The sequence below is a fragment of the Schistocerca americana genome, chromosome 2, assembly GCF_021461395.2.
Source record: "Schistocerca americana isolate TAMUIC-IGC-003095 chromosome 2, iqSchAmer2.1, whole genome shotgun sequence".
NCBI classification, from domain to species: domain Eukaryota; kingdom Metazoa; phylum Arthropoda; class Insecta; order Orthoptera; family Acrididae; genus Schistocerca; species Schistocerca americana.
Window position 1 is genome coordinate 846,675,465 of NC_060120.1, and position 19,887 is coordinate 846,695,351.

At 41.6% G+C, this 19,887-nt stretch overlaps 1 protein-coding gene across 1 annotated transcript in view; it reads left to right on the forward strand.

Annotated features, from left to right (window-relative positions):
* LOC124594483 (dehydrogenase/reductase SDR family member 11-like) overlaps positions 1-19,887 on the forward strand; it is a 50,596-nt gene that overhangs the window by 24,321 nt on the left and 6,388 nt on the right. The window contains exons 4-5 of the mRNA XM_047132859.1: positions 4,950-5,079; positions 7,611-7,754. Of these exons, the coding sequence (XP_046988815.1) occupies positions 4,950-5,079; positions 7,611-7,754 (274 nt within the window). The remainder of the gene's footprint in view (positions 1-4,949; positions 5,080-7,610; positions 7,755-19,887) is intronic.

Sequence of the window (19,887 nt, forward strand, 5' to 3'; positions counted from 1 at the left end):
ACACCAAGGATGCACAGTACAGTGGAAGACATAGTTATAAATACATTACGTGGAAAAACGTATGCAGAAGCCCGCTAATTAGTTTCAAATAGTGTTAGTCGATCTAATCAATACTAACTTTTAAATCTTTTTGAATATTGCTGTTGATTAGTGTCTGAGCTGTCTCTGTGATCGTGGGAATTTTCCATTCTGTAGTGGGAACTATAGTGACAACATGTGGTCTCTATTATTTTGGAACCAGGAAAGATACCTGACATCAGGAATTTTATTCCGTAATTCTCTTGAACGCCTGCTGAATGATGCTAACACTAATAAAAAAACGTCTCAAAATATCTACTAGCAAGAGTATGATTCCGAACATTAACTTTTGATCCATGGGTATAGAATGTTACAGTCAACGATTAAGCCTCTAAAACTATTAATTGATGAAATTAATAACGCAGTTTAAACATAATGCATCGGCATCTTCAACAAAACTTACAGGTAATGTGACTTGCAAAATTAAACCATGGTTGCTAAAAATTTACCCCTGAACAGTGTTTTAAGACATTTCCCGACAATGCTGAGTTCGTATGGGAACGATCTAGTAAAGGCCGGGAACGTACGAGAGCTGCAGAGAGAGTAATGAGGAAGTGTTCGTAACTATTTTGTCAATAACCAGCTTATCGCCCGCTGTTTCGCTCGCGTATACTGTATGGTCTGCACATATGGTTTTTGTGTTCTTTTATCGCGGTTTTATTTTGCTGACAGACTGCACAACGTTCGACACTTTTCACACTAATTAAGGCCATAGAACTGTGGTCTTGTCCGAAAGTACTTTCGGCCAAAAAACGATTCTGGCAGCTTTAAGCCCTAGGTTTTTGTTGATCATGATTTTTGCGTTATGGCGTTCATATTTCAATAGAAACATTCATCCTCTAACACATATTTCTTTATATCTAACCGATAAGAGAAATACGAGTTTTCATAGAATCAGCTTTAAAAAAAATTTAATGTGACGAAATAGTTTCTTAAAAACTTTCATCTCCTGTCACACACTAAGGGGTCATATTTGCAAAAGTGTTGACACATATATTTTTTATTTGTAACACAGAACCCAAATACAATTTTTCATAGGTTTAGCTAAAAAATACTTTCATGTTGGATTATTTTCATAAGACATTCCACCCCCTGTTTCACCCTCTTAGGGACTGAATTTCTAAAAACATTGAAACACATATGTTTTTATTTGTAACCGAGAGGTCAAACAACAATTTTCGTAGAAGTAGCTTTAAAAATACTTCAGTAGTTCTTTAATAATGATTTATTTTCAAAAAATTGGGGCTAACTATCCAAAAATGTTTAAGCACGTATTTCTTTTTTCTGACCGAGAAACCAAATAGCAATTTTAGTAAGTCTAACTTCAAGCTTTCCTTAATAGCACCATGTTTTCAATAAAATCTTTCATCGTCTGTTTCACCCCCTTAGGGGTAAGATTTCGAAAAATCCCTTCTTAAACGACGCCTTAAGTACAAGTTTAACACCGTCTGCAAATTTCTAGTTTCTATCCTTAGTGGTTTGGGCTGGACGATGATGAGTCACTGAGTCAGTGAGTCGAGACATTGCCTTGTATATACTGTAGAAGTGTAGTCTGTCAAATTGACGCCGGCCGGTGTGGCTGAGCGGTTCTAGGCGCGTCAGTCTGGAACCGCGCGACCGCTACGGTCGCAGGTTCGAGTCCTGCCTCGGGCATGGATGTGTGTGATGTCCTTAGGTTAGTTGGGTTTAAATAGTTCTAAGTTCTAGGGGACTGATGACCTCAGATGTTAAGTCCCATAGTGCTCAGAGCCATTTGAACCTTGTGGAACGATTAATGCCCAATGTCGTATCGCCCTGTGTTAAATGTGTAGATGTCGGAGGCGCAAGATGTGGGCTGTACAGTGAGTGAGGTGGGGGGGGGGGGGGGGGGAGTGGGTTGCAAAGTAGTACGTTTCCCTTACGCCAGATTGTTCTGCCGCAGTCATGTGCATTCGTGTAGTATAAAGACGAATCTGCATCAGTGCATGCGCCCTTTCATCCTGATGGTGCCTCCAAGCTTCTTAAGGGTCTCATTATGTCACTGAATGGCGGCGATATAGCGGATTCCACAATATCCTCGAGAATGACGACGATTACATTAGGAAAGTTAGTTATCACCATTTTGTGTGCTGATCGCTAGAATAAGTTTTCAAGTCGAGTAGATCTGTTGTCTTTTTCTGGATTATTTCTTAGTTTCCAGGAAATAAAAATATGCTGTTTGACAGTTGGTAGGGAACAACTGATAGCTGCTACGCAACAACCGACCAATGATAGCAAAAGGAAATGTGGACGTGTTAATTCCAGCGAAGGCTGTGTACGAACGCTCTGAATGTATTCGACAGTTCATGTAGTACGGTGTGTGGCGAAGGTTTTTGTGGGAACGATTAGTGCGACATTCCGTGGTACGGCAATACATCTGAATGACATCATCTGAGTGCTTATGATCGTGAACGAACAGTTGAAGGGCCTCAGGCCGGTCAAAGTTTCGCTACTGTAGACACAGTAATAGGCGTTTCCAAATGTGTCACCTCGCGGTTAAACAACTGGCCAAGTGGGATAAGGTTTCGCATACTGAGGGTTCCGTAGAAACTTAATGATATAGACAGTCCATCAATTCCGTGAATCCAGGATCTCGACCATTTCTGTCTGTTATCGACACTGATGTCGGCTAGGTATCGGTCGCAAGAATTCCAAGATTTTCGATAATATTTTAATTTCAATAATACAAATAGTCACGCAGCAGGCAGGCGACCATCCATTCAGGATGACGGTGTCGCTATGCTAAAAGTCAGACATCAGGCAAGGAATGCCTTTCTTGCTCGTGTGATGCCTTTTGGAGTTTATCCGTCATCAGATATCCAGGAGCGATTACTGTCTCTAGATATAGTGTTTTAAGTTGCGTGTGAAAGAACTATTCGCAGACTAGTCAAAAATCGTCAGAGTAGTCAAAAATCGTCAAAAGTGGACAAGGCCCCAGGGACCGATAGGATCCTAGTCAGTTTATATACATATTTTGCAGCTGTGTCAGGCCCTTTTTTAAGCATGATATATGGTAAATCTCTTGAACCAATAATTCTGACCCGTGACTGGTCAAAGCAGAGGTGACATACAAAACTAGCGTCCGATATTAGTGACATCCATGTGTTGTAGAATCTGAGAATATATTTAACACGTCTTTGTGTTTCAACGACAGTATTTATATTTCAGAGTATGAACTTTATTCCGATATCTCAATTATCTATGAAATTTTCGATTATTTTTTCTTATAAAAATAAGAGACGTGACAGGTTTCCTTCTTCTTCTTCTTGTTCTTGTTCTTCGAGACTCACAGTTAAATTGTATCATTCCGGTTTCATTAATTCTGTTGTGAAATAACATCTTTTAGGTAATTTACGACTTTATTTTGGTAACTGATTGCATTACTCTATCGTTCCCGTAAAATGAAATACTTCGTATATTTTTTTGGCCTTTTAAACTGCTTGAGAGTTGTCAGTTTTGTGACGCAGTGATCGATCGTCATAACCGCGCTATCGTTTTCACATTTCGACATTTATAAGACGAACATGCAGTATACACTTTTACCCATGTCTGGTTGTAATTATTATTATTATTATTATCATCATTACTGTGCAGACTGTTTCTTTACATTAACAACAATGACACGTTCTTGTAATACCAACGACTACTAGTGGGCCTGAAGCAAAACTCACATCAATAAAGAAATAATCTCTTACAAATTCATTTCATACCATAAAAAATGATTAAGGTTCAATGCCTTCTTCCAAATTTTCGTAAGTATATGTTTTCTTTTCTTGCTGGCAATGTGATTTGTCTTGCTTCGTTAACATTTTACTTCCTTACTTAAATATAAAATCACAGAAATCCACACTGGAGGGAAAGGATACATTACAGTTCTCAGATCAAATGTTGCGAGGTGTCTAGAACGGAATGGAGAAACCAATTCCCGACTTGTCACATGACATCGTGAAAACCATGGATGGAAGTAACGAGACAGATGCTATTTTTTCTGCTGGAAAGCATTTTAGTTTGTACTACACCAACGCTTATGACGGTCGTTAATATGGTGTATAAAACGATGCCTGTGAATGGATTAAGAATTTTTTTGTATGGAGGTTCCAACATGTTGCGTAGAGAGTCATCGACAGATGCAGAAGGATCTTCAGGTCTGTCCAGAGCAGTGTATTAGGAGCCTTGCCACACGTGTTATTTATTTATGATATGGCAGACATTATCATAAATTCAGATTTTTTGCAGATGAGGCAGTTATCCGCAGTGAAGTATTGCCTGAAAACAAACTGCAGAAATGTCCATACAGATATTGATAAGGTTTCAAAGTCGTGCCAAGATTGGTTACTTGCTTTAAACATTCAAAAATATAAAACTGTGCACTTCACAAAGCGCAGAAAGAAAGTGTCCTAAGAGTACTATTACTATGAGTCACAACTGGAAATAATCAATTCTTCAAAATGCTTTGACATAGCAATTTATCGCTGTATGAAAAGGAATGATCGCATAGGCTCAGCATCAGATAAAGCATGTGGCAGACCTCGGTTGCTCGGTGGGACGATGAAACAGCTGAATTGTCGGGCACGCGAAAAAAGACACAAACTACCCCACGAAAGCCTAGCTACAAATTTTCAAGACCCAATGTTGAAGAGTCTAGGAATACACTAGCACCTCTGACGTATTGTTCTCTCAGGTACTGCGAAGACAAGGTTCGATTAATTACAACTCACGTAGGAGCAGATTGGTAGTCAATCTTGCCGCCCTCCTTTGCTCTGCCATTAATTTCACAGCAGTTTATAGAATGGGAACTTGATACGGAGCAACCTGAGCTTCGGTAAAGCTTTATGACTAACTTTCCTTTGCAGTACTGCGGCCCATATACCGATTTTCAATGATGGCCTCGGGATGCACTCAGCCAACAAAACAGCTGTGAGGATTATGGCTGAAGGACTCAGGAAGGACCTCGTCGCCAAAAAGAGCAAGATTCGTGTTGGGGTAAGACAACATTTCTCGACCTGTCAGTAACATATACTTATGAAGAAATCCTTTGATTAATGTGTTGTTATTGCGGTTCTCAGTCCGAAGACTTGTTCTGTGCAGTTATCTAAGCTAAGCTACATGAGCACTTCTCTGAATAACTACTGCAACCAACATCCTTTTGAGGACTATTGTTGCAGTCAAACTTTTTTCTCCCTCTACAATTTTTATCAACACACACTTTCCTCCATAATGTGTCCCAGGATGTTTCCGATCAATCATTCCGTTCTTTTAGTCAACCTATGTCATATATTACATATTTCCCCAAGTAGACCGACTTGTTACTTCCTTATAAATTATCCGATCCACCCATCTTCAACATTCTACTGTATCACCACATTTAAAAAGCGTCTGGTCTTACTGTTTAATATACATGTATCGCTTTCATAAAGAACCATAATCCAGATTAGCACCCTCAGAAAATACTTACCTGCTTTTCAGAAATGCATTCCTTACTATTGGCAATCCTCATTTTGCATTCTCTCTACTACGGCAATCGTCAGTCATTTTAGTGCTCAAATAACAAAACTCATCTACTGTTCATCCGCACTGTTTCTGACAGAATTACGATGTCATCGCCAAACATAAATGTTTTTATTCTTTCACTTTGAAGTTTGGCTTAATTTCTTTCACAGGCCCTTTTTAACTTCTACTTCTCTTTCATGTCCTTCGATTCTTGTAACTGCAATCTGGCTTCTGCATAAGTTGTAAATAATCTTTTGCTACTTTTATTTTATCCCTACTACTCTCAGAGTCTGAGGTAGTGGATTCTAGTAAATGTTGTCAAAATATTGTCTAATTCTATGAATCCTATATGAGTACACTTGTCTTTCATCAGGCCGCCTTGTAGGATATGTCGTAAGGTCAGTACTGCCACGCGTGTTACTCCACCTTCCCGAAACTCAAACTGACCTTCCACGAGAGTGGCGTCTACCAGGTTTTCCATTCTCCCGTAAATAATTTGGATCCGCATTTTTAAAAGATGACTTATTGAAATGATGTTTCGGTAATATTTGCTACTGTCAGTTACTGCCTTCTTTGGCATTGGAATCACTGCATTCTTTTGGAAGGCTGAGTATTCCGCCTTCCTCATATGTCTACCATACTAGGTGGAACAGTTTTGTTATATTCTCCAGAAGATCTCATTAATTATTATGAGAGAGTGTTGTCTTCTCGAGGTGCCTTGTTTTGACTTCGGTTTTTCAGTGCTCTGTTAAATTATTCTCACAATGTGGCATTCCTCGCGTCATTTTCACCTACTTCCATTTCCTTTTCTAAAATATTGTCTTCAAGTTCCTTTCCCTTAGACAACCCAGCTATATATTACTTCCATCTTCCAGCCTTCCCTTCTTTGCTTAGTAAGGGCTTGCCATCTTAATTCTTGATACTCATACAGCTGCTTCTCTTTGCTCCAAAGGTCTCTCTGATTTTCCAACAAGCGACATCTATAATTCCCATAGTCATGCATGATACTACAGCATTGCATTTCTCCTCCAGCCATTCTTGCTTTGCCATATTGCATTTTCTTTCACATTTTTTTATTTTTTTAAGACTTCTGTATTCCCTTTGTCTGCTGCAATAGCTTCATTTTGATATTTTCTCCTCTAAGTTAAATCCAGTGTCTCGTGTGTTATACAAGAACTTCACACTGAGACTTACCCTTTGGCTCTATAATTCTCTGCCGCCGTCGCTATTTCGTTTCGCAATGATGCTAATCCATCTTCCTTTCGACTGTTTCAGTCTATTGTTGCCGAATGCTACCTTTGAAACTCTCAACAACCTCTGGTTCTTTTCATTATGAAGATCCCATATCCTTATATTCCTACCTTTGTATAATTTATTACGTTTTATTCTAGATTTCATAAACAATGAATTAAGGTTGTAATCCACATTCGCGCCTAGTTCCGAAACCTCGGTCTTATCACTACATAGACTGTAATCTACAATTAAGTAATATATCGGCTGTGAAATAAGTTTCACCTTCACAATTAACAAACAACGTAGCTTTTGTAATTGTAATTTTTACAAACGATGTTGCATAGGAACGGGGGAAAAATATTTTTACAGTAGCAGAGAAGTAGTAGAGAAGTATGTCTGTAACAAAACTGTCTGCTATATTGAGATTCTGAATCACACATTTGACTTTCCCTTGGGAAAGGCGGCTTCGAGTCTCCGTCTCAGACATAATTTTGTCAATATCACTAAGCGTCGATGTTACTCTGGTTTAGAAGGAAAGATTTCAGCTCAAATATAGGTTCGGTAAGAAGGTATGTTTCCAATGGTAGCTATAATAAGAAACCATACAGTTGTTCTGTGACTGAAATAGGTTGACTTTAATTTAAAAAGAATCAAGAATACCGATAACGAAAAATTGCAATGTTTGTGACAATACATTACAAAATTCCTTCATTTCCAAGACAGAATTACAGACATCATCTTGTACCACTGTACATGTATTAAACACTAACAATTAATGTCTGTCTTTGCAGCAAATTTCTCCAGGGGTCGTAAAAACCCCTGTGCATACCCAGTCTGAAAAGTTTGCAAAGACCTTCGCGAATATGCCCTGCTTGGAAGTGGAAGATTTAGCAAACGCTGTTGTCTACATGCTTTCCCAACCCTCAAGGGTTCAGGTGAGTTTTCTTCTGATTTTTCAAGTTGCCTTATTCCAGAAATGTTCCAAATTTCCATTTAAATTTTATTAATATGCATGTAAGCGTAGTTTAAAGATTACTTCAAAAACAGGTAACTACGGAGATGGTAATCGCCCACACCTGCATAAATATGTACCTAAGCAGGAAACGAATTCCACTGACAGCCAAGGGAAATCAACAGCAATTCACTGACAACAGTTTGAGAAGGCGGGACCCATTCTGATGGTTGTCATTCGCTATTGCAATAGGGACATGGCTGCGTACCCTGGTCGCCGATTTGTGAGCGCGCAGTTTTGAGGCACGTGAAAGAAAATAGTAAGGGCAAAAGGAAGAGGGACGAGGGAAGATGACATTGAAGGGGGAATAAGGTAAAGTAGCGTGTTCAGAAGAAGAAGAATGGAAAGGAATGGGTTTGAAGGCACTAAAATTGAGATGGAACAAAAATGTTTGAAACGGAATAATCGAGAAATTTGGATAGGATTGTGTTGGGCAATAGTTGCCTAAGACCTAACTTTCTACGTTATGTAGACGCCTGTGTACAGATCTGCTTTGATCAATAATGAAGCAAAGAAAAATGAATCAAGCTATTGTTGCAAACATTGCGACGGGCTGCGTTTTGTTCTATGCTTAGAACACTTCTACGCAAAAGATGAATGTGTACCTCCTACTTCACTGAAAAATTCTGTTGATCTCAATAAACAAATTTACCGGTGGAGCAGCGATGAGATTTAAACAAAGAACGGGATAAGGTCGATAGGTTGAGGAAGTGGGAAAAACGTCGAAGTTTGCTCCGGGTGCTAGTTACATCAATGGTCCTAGTCGGGAAGTTCATAATGAGATATGAAAGATATAGTTCGCTTGCTCAACCATGTCGACACAACTCCTTGTGCTAGCAAAAAAATGAAAACAAGTGAAGTTCAGACAAACATGTTATAAACCTCTTTCCGAAATTCAAGGAGGGAGTATGATTTCAGAACTCAATGATCATTTAAAAGCGGTTATAACTTGTGAGGTAGCGTAGTGGCAAATCAAATTGAGTGTCTACTGAGTACAGTCTCAGTTGTGCAACTGGATTCGTGATTTCCTGTCACAAAGGTAAAAGTACATAATGGCGGAAAATCAACGACTAAACAAATGTCATAATCCGACGTTCTCCAAGATAGTGTTATACGCCCTTCACTGTTCCTAATCTATTTAAACGATTTAGGAAACAATCTGTGTAGCCCGCTTAGATTATTTGCAGATGGTGCTGTGATTTACCGTCTAGTAAAATCATCAGAAGATCAAAACCAATTGCAAAATGACTTAGAGACATTATGCGTATGATCTGAAAAGTGTCAGTTGTCTCTGAACAATGAAACGTGTGAGGTCATTCACATGAGCAAAAAAAGAAATCCGTTGAATTTAGGTAAAAAAATATATCACAATAAATCACAAAAAATTCACAAAAAAAATCACAAAATATATACAGACAGTCAGGTCGACTAAATAGCCAGGGAATTATTGTTACGAACAACGTAATCTGGAACGATCACTTAGATATTGTGGAGAAGGCGTATCAAAGACTTTTAACGGCAGAACACTTAGAGGGTGCAACAGGTCTACTAAAGAGACAGCGACAGGCACGTGTTCATCCTCTGCTAGAATAGTCGTGTGCGATTACAGATCCTTACTAGGTCGGGTTGACGGAGGAAGTCGAAAAAATTCAAAGACGGGCAGATCATTTTGTATTGTCGCAAAAGAGGAGAGAGAATGTCTCGTGTATGATACGCGAATTGAGATGACAATAATTAAAATAGAGGAATTTACGTAGCGGCAGGATCGTCTCATCAAATTTCAGTCACCAACTTTCTCATCGGAGTGCGACAAGAGAAATGAGAGCTCCCACAGAAAGATTTTTGTGTTAATTTTTCCAAAGCTGTTTTAGAGAGTGGACTGGAAGAGAGATAATCTGAAGGTGGTTCCAAGAACCGTCTTCCAGGCACTTAACTGTGAATTGCAGAGCAGGCATGACGAGGCACCACGAAAGAATTATCAGAATGGGACGGAAATCGGTAGCAGTGCTATACATGTACGGGGAAATAGAAGATTACGATTGGATGATTTATTCAAGAGAACGAGGTTCACAAATTGAGCAAGTCAATAACGCGTTGGTCCATCGCTAGCCCTTATGAAAAGAGTTATTCTGCTTGCATTGATTGATAGAGTTGTTGGACGTAGTTCTGAAGGATATCGTGCCAAATTCTGTCCAATTGGCGCGTTGGATCGTGGAAATTCCGAGGTGGTTGGAAGGCCCACCCGTAGCGTTCTAAACGTTCTCAATTGGGGAGAGATCCGGTGACCTTACTGGCCAAGCTACCCTTATGCAAGCACGAAGACAAGGAGTAGGAACTTTCACCGTGTGCGGGCTGCCATTATCTTGCTGAAATTCAAGTCCAGGAAGGTCTTGCAGGAAGAGCAACAAAATGAGGCGTAGTATAAGGTCGACGTGCTGCCGTGCTGTAAAGGTGCCACAAGTGACAATCAAGGGGCTCTTGCTATGATGAGAAATGGAACCCGAGACCATCACTGCTGGTTGTCAAGCTGTGTGGCGGGTGACAGGTTAGTATCCCACTGTTGTCCGAGTCGTCTCCATGTATGTCTTTGCTGGTAATCGGGAATCATATCGTAGCGGTACTCCTCACGGAAGGTGATTCTACTTCAGTCAATGAGAGATCAGGCCGAAGATGTGTCCAGTAACGCCCCAGGCAGCGGTGGGATAGCAAGCTGCCTGTCATCCGCCATGCCGCCCGTCGCCCAGGAGCGATCGGCTGGGGTGCCGTTTTTTCTTGCATAGCAGGACCCTTTTGGTTGTTATCCGCGGTACCCTTACAGCACTGCGATACGTCTGCGATTTTCTACGGCCCGTTTTGTTGCCTTTCATGGGCAGCCATCCTGGGCTTACATTTCAGCAAGATAATGCCCAGCCGCATCTACATCTACATTTATACTCCGCAAGCCACCCAACGGTGTGTGGCGGAGGGCACTTTACTTGCCACTGTCATTGCCTCCCTTTCCTGTTGCACTCGCGTATGGTTCGCGGGAAGAGCGACCGCCGGAAAGCCTCCATGCGCCCTCGAATCTCTCTAATTTTACATTCGTGATCTCCTCGGGAGGTATAAGTAGGGGGAAGCAATATATTCGATACCTCATCCAGAAACGCACCCTCTCGAAACCTGGACAGCAATCTACACCATGATGCAGAGCGCCTCTCTTGCGTAGTATGCCACTTGAGTTTGCGAAACATCTCCGTAACGCTATCACGCTTACCAAATAACCCTGTGACGAAACGCGCCGCTCTTCTTTGGATCTTCTCTATCTCCTCTGTCAACCCGACCTGGTACGGATCCCACACTGATGAGCAATACTCAGTATAGGTCGAACGAGTGTTTTGTAAGCCACCTACTTTGTTGATGGACTACATTTTCTAAGAACTCTCCCAATGAATCTCAACCTGGCACTTGCCTTACCAACAATTAATTTTATATGATCATTTCACTTGAAATCGTTCCGTACGCATACTCCCAGATATTTTAAAGAAGTAACTGCTACCAGTGTTTGTTCCGCTATCATATAATAATACAATAAAGGATCCTTCTTTCTATGTATTCGCAGTACATTACATTTGTATATGTTAGGGGTCAGTTTCCACTCCCTGCACCAAGTTCCTATCCACTGCAGATCTTCCTGCATTTCGCTGCAATTTTCTAATGCTGCAACTTCTCTGTATACTACAGCATCATCCGCGAAAAGCCATATGGAACTTCCGACACTATCTACTAGGTCATTTATATATATTGTGAAAAGCAATGGTCCCATAACACTCCGCTGTGGCACGCCAGAGGTTGCTTTAACGTCTGTGGACGTCTCTCCATTGAGAACAACATGCTGTGTTCTGTTTGCTAAAAACTCTTCAATCCAGCCACACAGCTGGTCTGATATTCCGTAGGCTCTTACTTTGTTTATCAGACGCCAGTGCGGAACTGTATCGAACGCCTTCCGGAAGTCAAGGAAAATGGCATCTACCTGGGAGCCTGTATCTAATATTTTCTGGGTCTCATGAACAAATAAAGCGAGTTGGGTCTCACACGATCGCTGTTTCCGGAATCCATGTTGATTCCTACAGAGTAGATTCTGGGTTTCCAGAAATGACATGATACGCGAGCTAAAAACATGTTCTAAAATTCTACAACAGATCGAGGTCAGAGATATAGGCCTATAGTTTTGCGCATCTGCTCGACGACCCTTCTTGAAAACTGGGACTACCTGTGCTCTTTTCCAATCATTTGGAAACTTCCGTTCCTCGAGAGACTTGCGGTACTCGGCTGTTAGAAGAGGGGCAAGTTGTTTCGCGTACTCTGTGTAGAATTGAATTAGTATCCCGTCAGGTCCAGTGGACTTTCCTCTGTTGAGTGATTTCAGTTGCTTTTCTATTCCTTGGACACTTATTTCGATGTCAGCCATTTTTTCGTTCGTGCGAAGATTTAGAGAAGGAACTGCAGTGCGGTCTTCCTCTGTGAAACAGCTTTGGAGAAAGGTGTTTAGTATTTCAGCTTTACGCGAGAGTCTCCATTGCTTGTCTTCGTGCTTGCCAAACCTTACCACGGCCAAGATTGGAGGATATCTCGCCAGTTGGAACGTTGGAGCGCTATTGGGAGGGTCCTCCAACCATCTCAGGTTTTTCACGATCTAATGCGCCGTCTGGTCAGGAGGAAACCCAACAGCTCTATCATCAGTACCAAGCTAATTAACTGCTTTCATAACCTCCAGAGGCGGACCAACGCGTTATTGACTTGCTTCATTTGTGAAGTTTCTTCTCTTTAATAAGCCATCCAATTTTTCTGTAATTTTAATGATTTAATTGTCCCATTCGGATAATTTCTTTGTGAAAGTATACGTACTAGGGCTGTTTGTCAATAATGCGGCCCTTGTTTGCTACTTGAGAAGCAAAAAGTGCTGATATTTCACTGATTGCTTCTCTCGTAGTTCAATTATTTTGCTCTACTTTACGTACGTATACCTACGTCTGTATCTACACTCCATATGGCGGAGTGTACACCTACGTTGACATCATTACAAGTGCACAGCTCACGTTTGGCGCCTCCTTCGCTCACTACCAGCACAACCACCGCCGACATTCCAGGAACGCGACCCGCTCTCGAATCGTACGCACTTCGTGAAAGTTCTTGTCGCCTATTACGCCTGTTCAGTGACGTGCCATGACGAACATGCTTGGTATCGGACTTGACCTGTAGTGCTTTTACACACCGTTCCAGTCCACATGTGATCGTTGTCTCTGGTGCTCAGTCACTGCAATTCTACTTACTGTGTACTTTGTTGCTTCCAATACAATAGTAGATACTACTCTCCGCAAATCACCTTATGGTGCGTAATTGAGGGCAATTTTGGAACTAATGTCCATACTCCCTTCAATGTTCCATTAGCGAATGCTTCGCTGGGATAACGACCGTCGATGAAATCTCCTCATCAGCTTTTTTTCTAAGATATTTTCGTCCTGGTGAGTTGGGAGAAGTACAGAGATGTAATCTGCTGCCCGACGCTCCTTGGAACGTACGCTCCGGGAATCTGAACAGTGATATACAAATCCTCTCTCTTAGCGACTGCCTCTGGAGTTCGTTCAGTACTTGTAACACTTTCTAAGCGGTCTATTGACAAAACGAACACTTGTTTCTTGTTTTTTCTCTATCTGCTCCATTAATTTAACATTTTAAGGCTCTTAGACTGATGAAAAATACTAATGAATCGGTCTTACGACTGTTTCGTAATCCACCTTCGTGGATAGATCTTATTTTCGTTATCTACTATGGAACTTGCAAATCTTTAGATTCTATTCATCATATAGAAATACATAAAAGACACTTCTGTATAATTACTAAAGAGAAAACTGCAGGGTTACATTCCACAGAAGTCTAGCAAATCTTGCGTAGCACCAAGCTAAGCAGAATTCACGGCGCTTCGTACAATGTTTCTGCTTTGAAACTCGATCACTGTCCAGTTCAAACAAGCGCCGTGGTACTCTAGTACTGTCCAGGCTCGCCCTTGGGGCACATTCGCACGTGATACCCCACACGAAGCCACGACACATTGGTATTCCGTGGTTCGCAATTGAGAAATATTGTGATGTTTTACTTGCTTTACGGACCACAGTAGCCGCGCGGGATTAGCCGAGCGGTCTTAGGCGCTACAGTCATGGACTGTGCGGCTCGTCCCGGCGGACGTTCGAGTCCTCTCTCGGGCATGGGTGTGTGTGTTTGTCCTAAGGATAATTTAGGTTAAGTGGTGTGTAAGCTTAGGGACTGATGACCTTAGCAGTTCAGTTCCATACGATTTCACACACATTTGAACATTTTTTGAACCACAGTAGAAACAAATTTATGAGTGATAACAATCTTTTGCACAAGCTGTCATAATTTGGATTAGAATATCGGTACTGTGTAGCTATTTTCAAGTGTCTAGCGTAGCCCATCACTTGGACATGATAGCGTTAAAGTCAGAACTTACGCTGGTCACACATTGTTACAACAGAGCTCGATGTCTTAGTTTTAAAATAAACAAGACACCAACTGTCACGAGTTTATGTCCTACAACAAATGTTCCCAAATTAAAACTTTCAAGTGAAAAATGTTTAGTATGTAAAAACGTATGACGGTTTTCCTTACAAATCTTCCCAAATCAAGAGTAGAAACTTTGCTACGTACTTCGGCAGTGAAAATGTTATCAGTGTCGCCGATTATATGTAAAGAAGTTTTGTTGCTCGTATTATGGACAGAAAAAAAAACACAATTATATTTAATATTCCTTCACATGTACTTACGTGAGGCCGATATATAACTAAATACTAAAAAATTCCTTGTAGTTACAAAGAAATAATTTATTCTTACGAAGAAAAAAATTTGCATCTTATTGTTATACAAGGTGAGTTACTAACTATTGCCACCTAGAATAACTCAGAAAGTATGATAGTAGCTGAAAAGTTTGTGGAACAAATATTGCATGGGACAACGGGAGCCATAATATGACGTTGGTTTTTTGTTACTAGCTGGGGTCACATCAGAGATATGAAGTTCAACTTTGTTTTCTTAAATGGGATGCTATAGTTTGGTACTTATTTTCTGATAGCGGCTATCGAGACGAATCCAACGATGTGTAACAGTAAGGTCTTTGAAGGTCAGCGTAGGTCAAAAAGGCGGCATGAACGTCCGTTTACAGAAGGTGTTCGAAGTGATGACCATTCGCATCAGTGCAGTGCTGCAATCTTCTTATCATGGATTGAGTGGAATTCCTTATCACGTCGGCACATATCGAAGCACATGCTCTGACAATTCTCTCTCGTATATCGTGCAAATAGTAAATATTCGCCGAATACAGCGTATCCATCTAACATGCCATTGACATGTAAACATCATTCGACTGTTTCGCAATACAACACTAATAGGAACGGTAAGACTAGTATCGTCGAATCAAGTAAATGTTAATGATATACTCTTTTGAAGAACAAGTCGATATGCATCTCATTTACGGAGAATGCCAACGAAATTCAGTGAGAGCTAGAGACTTTTACAATGAAAGATAACCTCAACGTACTCACCCTACACGTCGTACATTTAAATATATGTATGATAAATTGAGAACAACTGGTCTTTAACGCATCGGAAACATATCCGGCAAAGGAAAGTTACGAACGAGGAAACGGAAAACTGGTACTCTTGCCACTGTGGTTCGAGATCCTTGTGTTAGTTAGCGTCAAATCGCAAGGAAATCTGGCATGAGCCAGAGAAGTGTTGTTCGTGTTCTGCATCGCCATAAATATCATGATATCATAAATAGCAGTCTCCACCAAGAATTTACTGGTACGGATTGTATGTGTCGCATTGAATTTTGCCGATGGGCTCAACTTCAGATTCAGAGGGCTGACACGTTTATTAATTTGATTTTATTTACTGATGAGGCTACATTCACGAACGATGGAAATGTTAATTTGCATATCATGCATTATTGGGCAACTGAAAATCCATGCTGGATGCCGTAAGTTGCACACCAAAAAATCGTTGTCGGCGAATGGATGGTGTGGATTCTGGAGGACAGAATTATAGGACCCTATTGCATCGAAGGAAATGTTAGTGGTAGGAAATACACCACATTCCTGCAAGAAACATTAGGTCTGTTATTGGAAAAAATACATTTAGGAACAAGGAACAGAATGTGGTATCAACACGATGGGTGTCCGGCACATTTTTCGCTGATGGCTAGAAATGAGTTGCAGAGACAATTCCCAAATTGTTGGATTGGACGCGGAGGAGATGTGTCGTGGCCGGCTCGTTCGCCAGACTTGACGCCTCTGGATTTCTTATTGTGGGGATTCGTAAAAGACATTGTTAATAAAGACATTCCAACCACACCTGGAGATTTGTGAGAGAGAATTGTCAGAGCATGTTCTTCGATAAGTGCCGATGTGGTACGGAATACCACGCAATCCATGGTAAGAAGATTGCAGCACTGCATTGATACCAATGGTCATCACTTGGAACACCTTCTGTAAATGGACGTTCATGCCACCTTTGTGACCTTCGTTGACCTTCAAAGACCTTACTGTTACATTATCATTGGATTCGTCTCGATAACCGCTGTCAGAAAATAAGAACCAAACTACAGAACCCCATTTAAAAAAAAAAAAAAAACCAAGTTGACCGTCATATCTATGAAGCGACCCCTCCTAGCAACCAAAAACCACCGTCATGTAATGGCCCGCGTTGTCCCATGCAACATTTGTCCCACAAATTTTTGCCGGCCGGCGTGGCCGAGCGGTTCTAAGCGCTTCAGTCTGGAACCGCGCGACCGCTACGGTCGCAGGTTAGAATCCTGCCTCGGGCATGGATGTGTGTGATGTGATTAGGTTAGTTATATCTAGGGGACTGATGACCTCAGACGTTAAGTCCCATAGTGCTTAGAGCCATTTTTCACCCTGTAGATATCATTTTGTGTCACTAACGACTCTCCATTGTCTATTCTAGCGATGACATTAAGCGTTCAGCTAATTATTGCAGGCATTTTAAATAAAATAAACTAATACATTCACCCAGAAGGTCTTAATCAGTGAGACTAATTACTGATAGGTTTTTTGTGCCTGTCTTGGTACACAACAGTAAGGAGAGGTGGGTTACAGAGTGGTGTGGTAACTGCCGTTGTAGGGAAACCGGACAGGAGCAGAAATGGTTGTGAACAAATTAACAGTAAACAGCGGGTTGACTTAAACTGTATTTTTCCAAGCATAGTACGACTCATTACAAATACTGCAGCAAGAAATAGAGTTCAGCTTATACAAGAGCAACAAGGATGAGGTTCTCTGAACTAAAGCAGAAATGATGGTGTTGGAGCAGTGACTAGGAGGTATCGTGATGTAGTAAAGGGGCTCAAAGTGCGGCTGTTGCCGGCAGTCCTTCATCTCGGCGTTAGAGGGCGCCCGTAGTACGGCGCCGCTGGAGGCATGGTTCAATGGGCGTGCTCCATTAGCCCGCCAGACGCTGTGCGACCACTATCGGCGTCTGACGGAAACAAGCAGTTCCATTGCCAACTTTATGCCGCCTGTGGGGCCGTATTCATACGTGCAATGAACGTTAACTAATGTACCTCCACTGCAATGATTACATTTCGACTAATAAACTTTATTGTCTGTAAAATTCATATATGAATTCATAGGCTGGCAATAGTGTCTAAATACTTGATTTCTGAAAAGCTCGAGCTCCAGTACAGTGGTTGGTTCAAATGGTTCAAATGGCTCTGAGCACTATGGGACTCAACTTCTGAGGTCATTAGTCCCCTAGAACTTAGAACTAATGAAACCTAAGGACATCACAAACATCCATGCCCGAGGCAGGATTCGAACCTGTGACCGTAGAGGTCTTGCAGTTCCAGACTGCAGCGCCTTTAACCGCACGGCCACTTCGGCCGGCAGTACAGTGGTTGGTGAACACATTGTACAAAAATAAGAAAGACACTAGTTGAAAAAGAAAAACCAGTGTCCACAGCTAGACATTAACAGAAACTAAACACACTACCTCGCATATAATAAGAAACTAACCGACACACAATTCACTGAATATAAGTGTTGATCAGTTGAAGAAATTATTCGAAGTCTCACAGTGGCAAACTGAGTTCCAGACTCAGTGCACAAATATATAGTCCAAATCAATTTCAGACGCTAAAATAAAGCTTCTGCTGAACTACAGGCAAAATTAAATCAGTACCCTGTCTATTTTAGCCAATCGCTAAACCCCAACAAACTTGGGAAAAATATTACGAAGTGTCGCGACTGACGATACAGACGATCTACAGGGTGTTACAAAAAGGTCCGGCCAAACTTTCAGGAAACATTCCTCACATACAAAGAATGAAAATGTGTTATGTGGACATGTGTCCGGAAACGCTTACTTTACATGTTAGAGCTCATTTTATTACTTCTCTTCTAATCACATTAATCATGAAATGGAAACACACAGCAACAGAACGTACCAGCGTGACTTCAAACGCTTTGTTACAGGAAATGTTCAAAATGTCCTCCGTTAGCGAGGATACATGCATCCACCCTCCGTCGCATGGAATCCCTGATGCGCTGATGCAGCCCTGGAGAATTGCGTATTGTATCACAGCCGTCCACAATACGAGCACGAAGAGTGTCTACATTTGGTACCGGGGTTGCGTAGACAGTAGCTTTCAAATGCCCCCATAAATGAAAGTCAAGAGGGTTGAGGTCAGGAGAGCGTGGAGGCCATGGAATTGGTCCGCCTCTACCAATCCATCGGTCACCGAATCTGTTGTTGAGAAGCGTACGAACACGACTGAAATGTGCAGGAGCTCCATCGTGCATGAACCACATGTTGTGTCGTACTTGTAAAGGCACATGTTCTAGCAGCAAAGGTAGAGTATCCCGTATGAAATCATGATAACGTGGTCCATTGAGCGTAGGTGGAAGAACATGGGGCCCAATCAAGACATCACCAACAATGCCTGCCCAACGTTCACAGAAAATCTGTGTTGATGACGCGATTGCACAATTGCGTGCGGATTCTCGTCAGCCCACACATGTTGACTGTGAAAATTTACAATTTGATCACGTTGGAATGAAGCGTCATCCGTGAAGTCAACATTTGCACTGAAATGAGGATTGACACATTGTTGGATGAACCATTCGCAGAAGTGTACCCGTGGAGGCCAATCAGCTGCTGATAGTGCCTGCACACGCTGTACATGGTACGGAAACAACTGGTTCTCCCGTAGCACTCTCCATACAGTGACGTGGTCAACGCTGACGCTGACATTAGGGTTATCGTAAACTGTACGAAGAATTGCCTGGTCCATTGCAGGTGTCCTCGTCGTTCTAGGTCTTCCCCTGTCGCGAGTCATAGGCTGGAATGTTCCGTGTTCCCTAAGACGCCGATCAATTGCTTCGAACGTCTTCCTGTCGGGACACCTTCGTTCTGGAAATCTGTCTCGATACAAACGTACCGCACCACGGCTATTGCCCCGTGCTAATCCATACATCAAATGGGCATCTGCCAACTCCGCATTTGTAAACATGGCACTGACTGCAAAACTATGTTCGTGATGAACACTAACCTGTTGATGCTACGTACTGATGTGCTTGATGCTAGTACTGTAGAGCAATGAGCCGCATGTCAACACAAGCACCGAAGTCAACATTACCTTCCTTCAACTGGGCCAACTGGCGGTGAATCGAGGAAGTACAGTACATACTGACGAAACTAAAATGAGCTCTAACATGGAAATTAAGCGTTTCCGGACACATGTCCACAAAACATCTTTTCTTTATTTGTGTGTGAGGAATGTTTCCTGAAAGTTTGGCCGTACCTTTTTGTAACACCCTGTGTATCACCGAAAATGTCTAAAGCTGCTCTACCACTCAGCCCGAGATAGCTTTTGCCTCTTCAGTTTTATTCCAAACTGTGATCGACTGCGAGATGGCCATTGTCCTTTTAAGGCCCCAGACCTCCCCTTCTTGGAAACGCACTGAGTTTACGTCACTTAATGTGTTGTA